This window comes from Pteropus vampyrus, unplaced genomic scaffold, assembly GCF_000151845.1.
Source record: "Pteropus vampyrus isolate Shadow unplaced genomic scaffold, Pvam_2.0 Scaffold8, whole genome shotgun sequence".
NCBI classification, from domain to species: domain Eukaryota; kingdom Metazoa; phylum Chordata; class Mammalia; order Chiroptera; family Pteropodidae; genus Pteropus; species Pteropus vampyrus.
This window is the reverse complement of record NW_011888789.1, coordinates 5,362,969-5,374,562: the sequence shown is the minus strand read 5'-3', so window position 1 is coordinate 5,374,562 and position 11,594 is coordinate 5,362,969. Positions and strand designations below refer to the sequence as shown.

The following is an 11,594-nucleotide window of genomic DNA, read 5'->3' as shown; positions in this document are numbered from 1 at the left end:
CTAAGAACTATTTGAAATTGGCACACAGGTCTTGATGTAGACTGATTTGCAAAATGGTATAATTGTACAATCAAAAAATTTCATGCAAATATAAGAATGCTTCTGAGAACTATGAGAATTTCTTAGTCCTAGTCAAAAAGTAGAAAGTAAAAAAGTTACTTAAAGATACTGATTAGGTATTATCCAAGTTATAGAGTTTTGCATCCATTATAAATCCTGAATAGGCTCAGAACAGATTCATTTCTAGAAACAACGTGAACAAGGTATTAGCTGAAAGGACATACACCCAGTCCAGCAATTTTATACAAAGAGGTGCACAATTAAAAGAATATAAAAAGGAAATTAAAAAGGAAACAGGCAAAAGACTAGTTGATATGCAAAATACTGTATTAGTCAAATCCTTTATATGCACACTGGCTTTTGCAGAGTATGAAATTAAATATTTCACCTAGGGTCAAATGTTAGAGATGGGCTTCTAATTTTTTCTCTGATTCTATTCTGGGTCACCAGAATTAAAAAAACAAACAAACAATCTAAAGTTTCAAATGCTGAAAGGTAGTTTGTTATTTTAAAAAAATCTCCTGTAGATTGCCTGTTTAGCTAGTACTAGACTATAGTACTGGCAATAGGTATCAGTGGCTTATTTCAAGGTACAAATGTAAATGGGGATTTTAATATTTAATTTAGCTTTCATAAATCCTCAAATCCTCACTTCTATAAAGGATTAGGTAAAAGCAATGTAATAACTTGAGATATAAATCAGAAGAATTCATGTCAAGATTTGTTCTAAAGAACTGTCTGCGATGCTAGAAATATTCTTCATCTGTGTTGTCTAATAAATTTGTTCGTCATTTGTACTAGCCATATTTCAGGTACTGAATAGCCACTAGCCATGTGTGGCTATTCAGTACCTGAAATATGGGTAGTACAAATGACGAACAGATTTAAAAATTTTAACTAATTTAAATTTAGCCACATGTAGCTAGTGGCTACCAATTGAACAAAGCAGGTCTAAAGAAAGCAGGTCTTCAGAAAAAGTCAAACTTCTAAAACAATGTTTTAAAATGATTGTTTATAAAGAACTGCTTATCCTATTTTCTTTACTCTGACATTAATTTTGACATAAATATTGCCAGTTTACAATTAAAACTTTATTAATGTTGGCAACTACAGATTTGGGAGCTGAAAGTGAAAATTTCTAAAAGTGGCTCTCAAACCTGATATTAACAGGTATGTTCAAGTGAATCTTTAAAATGTTACCCAGAACAGAATCCCAACAACTTACTATATATCATATATATGATATGTGCATATTTTAAGAAGTTGTTATTGAGATAACTGGAAATTGGATTATTTAATGTACATATAACTGGAAAGTTCAGCTAGTTCATTTTCCAAAGACTATAGACATACGAGTTTCTCGTAGAAATATTAGTTTAAAAAATTATATCCTCTTCCAAACAAGAAGAAGTTCCCCTTTTAAAAAATCTTTCTAAGGACAAGATGCTACCATATAATTATATTGTTTGTATTATCTTTCCAGGTCAATAACGAATATGAAGAATTAAACTAAAAAGTTCTGGCACATACTAAATTAAGCATTTAATTAACTTTATGATGTTTTACCTAACAAATCAATTTTTAAGAATGATCAAAAAATTTAACATGTGATTCCAAAACGAGGTAAAGACATTACAAAAAAAGAAAACTATAGGCCGATATCTCTTATGAACACTGAGGCAAAAATGTTCAACAAAATATTAGCACACCAGTTTCAGCAATACATTAAAAATATCATACACCATGATCAAGTTTGATTTATTCCTGGAATGCAAGGTTAGTACAATATCCACAAATCAATTAATGTGATACAACACATTAACAAATCGAAAGATAAATACCACATGATCATATCAATAGATGTAGAAAAAGGGTTTGACAATATCCAGCATCCATTTATGATAAAGACTCTCAGCAAAGTGGGAATAGAGGGAACATACCTCATCATAATAAAGGCCGTATATGACAAACCTACGGCTAACAGCATATTCAATGGGGAAAGGCTAAAAGCATTTTCCTTAATATCAGGAATAAGACAAGGATGCCTACTTTCACCACTCCTCTTCAACATTGTATTGGAGGTCTTAGCCACAGCAATAAGACAAGAAAGAAAAATAAAAGGCAACCAAATTGGAAAGGAAGAAGTAAAACTCTTGTTATTTGCTGATGACATGATACCATATATAAAGAACACCAAAGATTCCACTAAAAAACTGTTAGAACTGATCAATGAATTCAGTAAAGTAGCAGGTTACAAAATAAATATTCAGAAGTCAGTGGCATTTTTATACACCAATGATGAACTTTCAGAAAGAGAAATTAAGAAAACAATCCCATTTCCAATTGTGTCAAAAACTATAAAATACCTGGGAATCGAATTAACCAAGAAGAGAGAAGATCTGTTTTCAGAAAATTATAAGTCATTGAAAAAAGAAATTGAAAAAGATACAAATAAATGGAAGCATATCGTGTTCATGAGTAGGAAGTTCATATACCATGTTCATGAGTAGGAAGACTCAACATTGTTAAAATGGCCATACTACTGAAAGCAATCTATAGATTCAATGCAATCTCTATCAAAATAACCAATGGCATTTTTCAGAGAGCTAGAACAAATTATCCTAAAATTTATATGGAGCCATAAAAAACCCCAAATAGCCACGGCAATCTTGAGAAAGAAGAACAAAGTTGGAGGTATCACACTACCTGATGTCAAACTATACTACAAGCCTACAGTGATCAAAACAGCATGGCACTGGCATAAAAACAGATACGTTGATCAATGGAACAGAATAGAGAGCCCAGAAATAAATCCACGCCCAGATGCTCACTTAATATATGACAAAAGAGGTAAGAATATACAATGGGGTAAAGATAGTCTCTTCAATAAATGATGTTGGGAAAACTGGACAGATACATGCAAAAAAAAGAAGCTGGACTATCCTTCTTACACCGTATCCAAGAATAGACTCAAAATGGATTAAAGACTTATATGTAACATCAGAAACCATAAAACTTCTAGAAGAAAACATAGGCAGTAAACTCTGTGATATTACTAACAGGAATTTCTTTTCGAGGAGATTTATCTCCTAGGGCAAGGGAAACAAAAGAAAAAATAAACAAATGGGACTACATCAAACTAAAAAGTTTTTGTACAGCAAAGGAAACCATCAACAAAACAAAAAGACAACTGACTGTTTGGGAGAAGATATTCGCTAATGATACATCTGATAAGGGTTTAATATCCAAAATATATAAAGAACTTATACAACCCAACAACAACAAAAAACAAACAATCCAATTAAAGAATGGGCAGAAGACCTGAACAGATGCTTCTCCAAAGAGGAAATACAGGATGGAGGTTTCTCAAAAAATTAAAAATGGATGTATCTTTTGACCCAGCAACTGCACTTCTGGTTATTTATCCAAAGAAAACCAAAACGATAATTTGTAAAGATCTATGCACTCCAATATTCATGGCAGCACAATTTACAATAGCCAAGATATGGAAGCAACCTAAGTGCCCATCAACAGACGACTAAAGAAATTATGGTTCATATATACAATGGAATATTACTTAGCCATTAAAAAAAAAAAAAACAAAAAAAACCCCGGAATCCTACCATTTACAACAACATGGATGGACCTAGAGGTTATTATGCTGAGTGAAATAAGTCAGACAGAGCAAAATAAATACCATATGATTTTGCTTATATATGGAATCTAAGCAACAAAAAGAAAAAAACTAATCAAAAACAGACTAACATATAGTGGACAATTTGGTGACAAACAGAGGGGAGAGGGGGTTGTGGGGCTGGGAGAATGGGGTGAAGGGTTAAAGAAGTACAAATTAGTAGTTGATAGTTGGTCACGGGGATGGGGAGCACAGCAGAGGGAATAGTGTGTCAGCATTAATATGAGGGGCTAGGTGGAGGGCAATGGGAGGGAGGAAGCAATTGGGGGGATCGTTTTATGAACTATATAGATGTCTAACCAATGCATTCTATACTTGAAACTAATTTAAATAAATAAATTTAAAAAATTATTTCACATGTGAGACAGTATTTATCTTTTACCAGGAGTCATATATTCTAACCGCATTCATTTAGAAGACACTATAAAAGCATTAATGAATCTAATCTGCTCAATTTATTCAATTCTTTCCTCTGCCCATTTCATAAATTATCTCTAATAATTATGTATAGTCTTGTTAAAAATTTTGATGTAACAGCTATATGTTTGCTTGATTTATGGTTACAACTTATAGAAACTAACTTAAAATTCAGTACTAAATTGTTCTTAGTAAAAAGTTTAAGAGAAAAATTTAGAATGTTTTAACCAAAAATCACACCTTTTAGAAATTATAAGAATTTACTGAGAAGGCAGAAATATTTCTCAGTCAAAGAAAGCTTATCTTCTTTAAGCAAATGTACCATTGCTTTGTAGAAACAGAAAGTTAATTGAAGTCCTGTTTTTGATAGTTCAGGCTTGAAATTCAATAATAGGAAATTTCATTCCTTTAGCTAGATCTTATTTGTTTTGATAGTGAAGATGCCCTAGACAGGTCTTACTTCAACTGTCTAAAGACCACCATATAAGACTGAAGTAGAATGATCAGGATAAGAGGGAACTAGCATGAGGAAAATAAATCCTAATAATAGCTTTCACAATGTGGCACAGTGTTACTCTTATGAGGCTGGTTAACTCTGATTCAGCTCTAAAAACATAAATCCTGATCTCCGTTAAGTCTGGAAAGGTCCTCTACTTCAGTGTCTAATAGTGATTCTCAATTGGGTTGTACTTTTCGGAGGCCATTCAGAAATTTATAGGGTCAATTTTTGTCTTTTAGTGTAGTCATGTCCAAGCGATTACTATTATAATAATTATAAATTATTTTATTGTAACTTACTGTCATTTTTCCCTTTATATTATAGTTAGGACATTTACTATATATATATTTGGAAGGTATATGTATAATTAGATCAAATCAGTTATTAATTCATTTGTAGATAGTAAAGGGGATGTTATAAAATATTCATTATCAAAAGGGGCTCTGTGCCTGATGGAGTAAAGAACCACTGGATTATAGGTAAGAAAAAGAACTAGGACTTCTGATTCCTCATCTGTTGCCTTCTCCATTTTACTCTTCCAGTTTTTTATGTCATTCTGGAGCAGATATAATCCACAGGTAATATTAAAGAAATGAGAAAGAAGAGCCAATTAAATTAAAATTCTTTTGTATCAAGTTAATCATTTTTCAGCAAGTGAACTGTGTTATTTCATCTAATTTTGGGGCTTTAGAAACTAGTGTCTATTTTTGTATCAGTTTTATGTTTGATCTTCCTCAAAAAACTAAGTAAAGTGGCTAACACTGTACCACTTAGCCAAATTTCATAATTATATTTAAACCAGGAAAAGACAAGATAATTTCAGAAAAGTGCAATGAAGTCATGAATTAAAAAACACAGGTCAGAATATAACACATGGAAGAACAATTAATTAAAGATCATTACCATATGAATGATTGGTAATTTTCTCTATTTGATAGATTTTAGAGCTACCATAATTTTACACTGTTTATATGAGTTTTAATTAACCTTTGATCATAACACATGAGTCAGGTTTTGAATTTAAAACTAAAAAAATTAAAGAGGATATTTGCTTCCTTCTCATGATATCTACGGATGGACAGGGCCTCAGGCTAAACTACAAGCAAGGAAAGGCAGGAAAAATAGTCAAACAACAACAAAAAAATTCCAAAGAGCTACTTAAAACAAGAAGTACAAAGTTTATCTGGGTTTATCAGGGACACAGAAGAGAAAGAATAGACTGCAATGGTTACGTATTTCGACTTACCACTCAGAATCTGCTGCACTGCTTCATTTCCCATCTGCGCCGCTGTAAAGCCTTGTAAGGAGATGATGGAGGGATCAGAGCCATAAGTTAGCAGGAGGCGGCAGGTCTGCAGGTGACCTGCTAGGGCAGCTCTATGCAAAGCAGTCTGACCAAGAGTGTCCAGTGCATTCATCTGAAAAATCATTGGGTAGGCACATAAAATTGAGCATCTATTTTATCTCCTTTTATTCTCAAGCAAATAAATTCTAATGAGAAAAACTGTCAAAACTTTTTGAAAAATGCCACAGATTATTCATTATTGTTTTGCTCACTGGTTCTGAAGAAATATTACCTTCTTAAGTTACCCTTCTCTGACCACCCTATTGAAAATTACAACACACCTATGCCTTCCCTGAATGACTGTCTTCCTGTCCATCCTCCACCCTCTGCCACTCTCCTCGAAAACTAGAATGTAAGGTTTCTGAGAGCCAGGACTTTGTCTGACATCCACTGACTATCACATCAAAGATGTACATTAAACACTTTTGAATTAATGGGTTTTACCGAATTTGTTCTCAAAATATAAAGACAACAGAATATGTAAGCAAAGACAAAGTAGTTCATTATATTTTTCTAATTTTTGTAAATAATTATAATAAAATGCCCTAATTACAAACATATTTAACCAAAAAAAAAGATTTGAATATTGAAATGTTCCATTTTTCAAACTCTGAATAATAATTGAGCTAGTTTTAAGACTCTTAAGACAATAATACACTTTGGTAACATTTTCATAATTTGATCAAACCTAACTGGTTCTAACTTGTTTTCCAGGATGTCCCAGCAAATACCTTCTACTCCAGTCAGACCGAAGTCCATGTTCACTGTACATACTGCTTCTTTCAGAGAAGCCTTTCTTTCTGCCTTTTCGGATTATGAGATCCAGTGCAAGTCCCCCCTCTTCTAAGAAGCTTTCCTTGATTACCTGAAGACTTGATAATTCCTTTTTGAACACCTATGTCAATTCAGCACTATCTTATAAATTATTAACACTGGGTTAGTTTTTGTTTACCAAGTAAAACTAAGGTTATGGAGAATATAGACTATTATATAGGTCTTCTAGGTCCTCTAGAAAATTCCTGTGAATGGTACATAATAAATTCTCAAATATGCTGGTCGGTTATTCAAAATATTTGTGCACACTCACCAAGTGCAAGATAAAAAAAAAAAAAAGGATTTAAGACAATTGATCTCCCTTTCTCCAGTCTTTTATTGCTGCCAGCAAGGCTGTTACACTTCTTTAGGCAAGAGTTCATCTTAATTGTTAATGGTGTTTCACAAAATTCACCATGAAATACCAATGTATTTAATTATATCATCTTTGCCATCAGAAAAATGACTGTTTATACACAGAGAGCATAAAAGCAAAGCAATTAGCATGTACTGACAGAAAACACAAACTGCTAAGCTAAACTTGAATTTTTCTATGAATAGTTCTTTGTTATTTCTTCACCACAGGAGAAAAACGTAAAACTGAGAATATTCTAATCATTAACATTCTTCTGGAAATTAGATAAGTAACCCACTAAATGATTCCAGTCATAGGGATAGAAATCCTCAATGCAGCTTGTTAAATAGTGGGAACATGGTTTGAAAATTACTACTTTAAAATACAGCTCAGACCAAGTTATTCCTCAGCTCAAATTTAGTGACTCTTCAATGCCTTCAAATAAACCTGAATAAATCCCTTACCATATCATTTAAGATTACATAAAAATTACTTTTACAGCACCTTCCTATTATGTTTTTTCATCACAATCTGATAGGGCTGCTGTGCTCCAGCTTTATTAGATTACACAGAGCCCCACTTCATGAAGGTATGAAGGTGTGAGTTTCCAAAATCATTGCCTTTGGTCAAGATTATCCTTGTAAACACCTTAAAATGCAATGGTAGAGACAGCCGTAAAGTTTCTCAGTAAATCCAACACTAGCCAGTTTTACCTCAGGTGTCTTAGCAGATGGACTAACAGCTGATAAAGTGCACTATGTACCTTTAAACATTAAAAATACACATGTGTAAGAAGAGGTTCTCCCTACAAATATATATTGTGGAACTGAGTACAATATAGAAAACAGAAGATTCTCTTCTATCTTTCACTCACTTTGGCTCAAGCACTCGTGGAGTGAAATATTGGGCAAAAATCACCACTCACTAAAATTATTTAAATTATTATTTCTTGTTCTCTCTCTCTGTTTTGGAAGGAGTGGTCCTGAATGCAACTCCACTGTGTGCTCTGCATTCTCATTTGTCTACTGTGCAATTCTCTCTACTTTTCTTTCCCTTGTATTTACCTGTCAAAATTGGAACGAAGTTATCACCAAAGAAATCTCAAAAGAAAGGGATGTAACTAACATTTATTAAGCACTTACTAATATTAGGGTCTGTGTTAGATGCTATTTGTAAATTGGAAGCTATTTAAAAGCAATGACTATGACAATCTTAAATTTAGCTTTCTCTGTACCCTCCTCAAGAAATAAACAATGTCTAGGACATAGCTGGGGCTCAGAAACTATTTCCTGAATTAAAAAAAAAAAAAAAAAGAAGAATCTATAAATGGTTACTGGAATTAATTTGTAAAAGGAACTTTTTGGCTAAAAAATAAAATTGCAATCATTTGATGAGGGCTGACTGAATTTCCTAGGAAACTAAATCTTGATCATATACTGAAGCTTTATGTCCCCATCCTTATATTTACATATATATTTATATGTATATTTATATATTATATATTTACATATAAATATATATGGTATTTTTCTCATTTCTATAGATAGTATTATATTCTAATATTTCAGAAAGCCAAAATCTTAAAGTATAAGACATTGGTATAACACAAAATTCTTAGTAAATGTATATAATTTTTATTATGAAAGAACGCTGTAGTTCTCTCAAACTCTAAATGGTATCATAGCAACGAAAGATTATAGAGCGCTTTATCAGATAACAAAGCTGAAGCACTACAAGAAGTCACTGAAAGGTATCAGCGAGTAATATAATAGAAGCACTCATTCTGTGGAAAGAAGTAGAATAACAAAACTAGAATAATTTGGTGATACTCTGTACAATCCACTGAGAAAGAACAACAAATGGATGACAGGGTAAATATTAGACATTCTATAAGGGTTTTTGTGAGGAAGAATTATCGCTCATTAGAAGTGAATGTCATATATTTCTCAGATTCCTTAGGACTCAAGGCTTGTCCCTCTTTGTGGTCAAAAGATGAGTGTGGCTTCTCCATGCATCAATTCCATGCAATCTCATCCAACACCAAAAAGGAAGTATTTTTATACATCTATTTTAAAAGAGAAGATACCTTTCCCAGCAGACTTCTCCTTATGGCTGGGATCGGAAATGTTTCCTGAACCCATCCATACCTGTACCAGTCACGAGTAAGGAGAATGAGATTACCAGAATTGCTTCAGACCCAGCCTTCCCTGAAGCTCACATACCTGTACAAAACAGAGTTCTATAGGAGTTGGCAAGCTATGATCCATAAGTCAGTTCCAACCAGCTGACTTTTGTACTACCTGAAAGCTAAGAATGGTGTTCACATTTTTTAATGATTACATTTTAAATAGTTATATAAGTACCTACAAAGAATCTTTGACTTTGTTTCTTGATCCATAAAACCTAAAATATTTGCTATCTGGATTTTTGAGATAAGCACTCCTTTTCTGAAGCATGGATGAAAGGGAAAAATGATTACTGGATAGAAAATCGACTGTTTGCTTGAGTCATTACAGATCTTCTAATTGGTTCAAAATTTTTTAAAAAATTTAAGGTTCCTAACTGCCTCTTATACTTAACTTTATCAATACCCTTAATGTTCTACCTTTGTTTATTCTTTTATCAATCGGTCAGGAGATATAATCAGCCATGGGCTATAACCAGAGCTCTCTAAGAAGGAGTCAACCTAATTTTTTCCTCCATATATTTTGAGGTGGTTCAAGAAGTGCAAAATGCGCATGCCTTCCAAAGTAAGTAATAAATTTGATTTGAGAGAGAGCAGTAACTATTTTACATGATTACAGATCAATTCCTACCTCCTGATTTTTTAAATGAGTAATCTGGAAGGATTTGCATTACTGTTCTAATTCAGTTTCATGTGAAGAAAGGTGATATTTTGGAGCTAGTGTAATTTCATTTCATTGTGATCACAGAGAATTACAAGGAACTCTAATGCTTAAAGGAGATTCTCATAAGTTTGGATTTACTACCTTAATTTCTACCATCCTATAAATTCGGTAAATAGCAAATGACAGTAATCCACTGAATTGGAGAAGCAGAAAAGGAGATTAAGTGACCTGCAGATGTCATCCACAATGTCATTACTGGAAGCACTGAAAAAAAGGGCCAACTAAAGTACAGAATAGAGCCCATGACCCAGAAGATCTCTGAGGCAACACTGTGTTTCTGTATTCTTGACTTTGACAAGTATGACTCACACATTGAGAATTCTTCACTCACACAAAAAATTTAGGCTTAATAACATTTAAAAGTTTCTTTACAGATAAGAACCAAATTCTTAAAAAAACAAAGAAACAAAAAAATACATTCTAGTATTATACATATAATTAAGTGCCTCAATGGTCATCGAGCTGAGCTAGCAAATAAATGAGACTGCTACTCACAAGGATTCTTCTAGAAACTTTCAAATTAAATACATATGTAATTGCTGTCCATAGTTTTGTGTTTTCAACCTAAAATATATATTTGACAGATTTATTTTACATATATCATCAATTTATTCTTCATATTTAAAAGAGATACAACTTTAATTCTTAATATAAATTATTTGGAACTACCAACATACATACCTACTGAAGACATTTGGGAATGTTAAATCAACTGTTTCAGACCCAGTCCACCACAAGGATATGACAGAGGATGTCCATAAAGATGCTTACCATTCAGCACTAAGGAGGCTATTTTAACTAAAGTATAGAAACTGCCTCAAATAAGAAAAATGCTACATTTAATGTGTTATGTCTCAACTGCGGTAATTAAATGGTTAGGAATGGCTTGAGATATATATTCAGAAGGTGTCAGAAGAGTAACATGTCTGGCATTTTTAAAGACAAAACATGCTCCCCTTTTTTCCCTTGATTCAAGAGATAGCAACATGAGGTATGTATCTTTATTTCTATTGAGCAGTAACAACGATTTCCCTAAAGATGATAATTGGATAAATGATATAAATTCACAATGGCATTTGGCTTAAAATATAGAGGACATAAAATTATGACTTAAACATGCCAAAACAGTTCTGGAAACCAGCAAAGAGCCTCTAAGGAAATGGCTTAGGGGAATCTTTCAATATTCTAATCTCAAAAAGCTAACCTTGAGGCTGAGTTCATTTGCCTCCTAAATTTAAAACTATTATTGTCTATCTCACTCATTTGGTAATTAATCATGGACTGTTCTGTGACATTTCTGTAATTAAGCATTTATTGTTAACTCACATTATAATTTTACTTAAACTGTGAACATATTATATGTATGTCTCAATCTCAAAACCTGATTTTAAGTAACCTGAGAGTTGATACTAGTCTCTGTATTCCTTTAGCTGGAGTGACAATGTGTTTTTCTTTCCCCAAATCAGAACACCTTAAAAGTGAAAGTGAACAATGAAAAAAAA

The 11,594-nt window shown here is 32.7% G+C and overlaps 1 protein-coding gene across 1 annotated transcript in view; it reads right to left on the bottom strand.

Moving 5' to 3' along the window:
* Nucleotides 1-11,594, bottom strand: part of TNKS (tankyrase) — a 192,203-nt gene that overhangs the window by 40,473 nt on the left and 140,136 nt on the right. Inside the window, exon 12 of the mRNA XM_011371784.2 lies at nucleotides 5,917-6,088. Within this exon, the coding sequence (XP_011370086.1) occupies nucleotides 5,917-6,088 (172 nt within the window). The remainder of the gene's footprint in view (nucleotides 1-5,916; nucleotides 6,089-11,594) is intronic.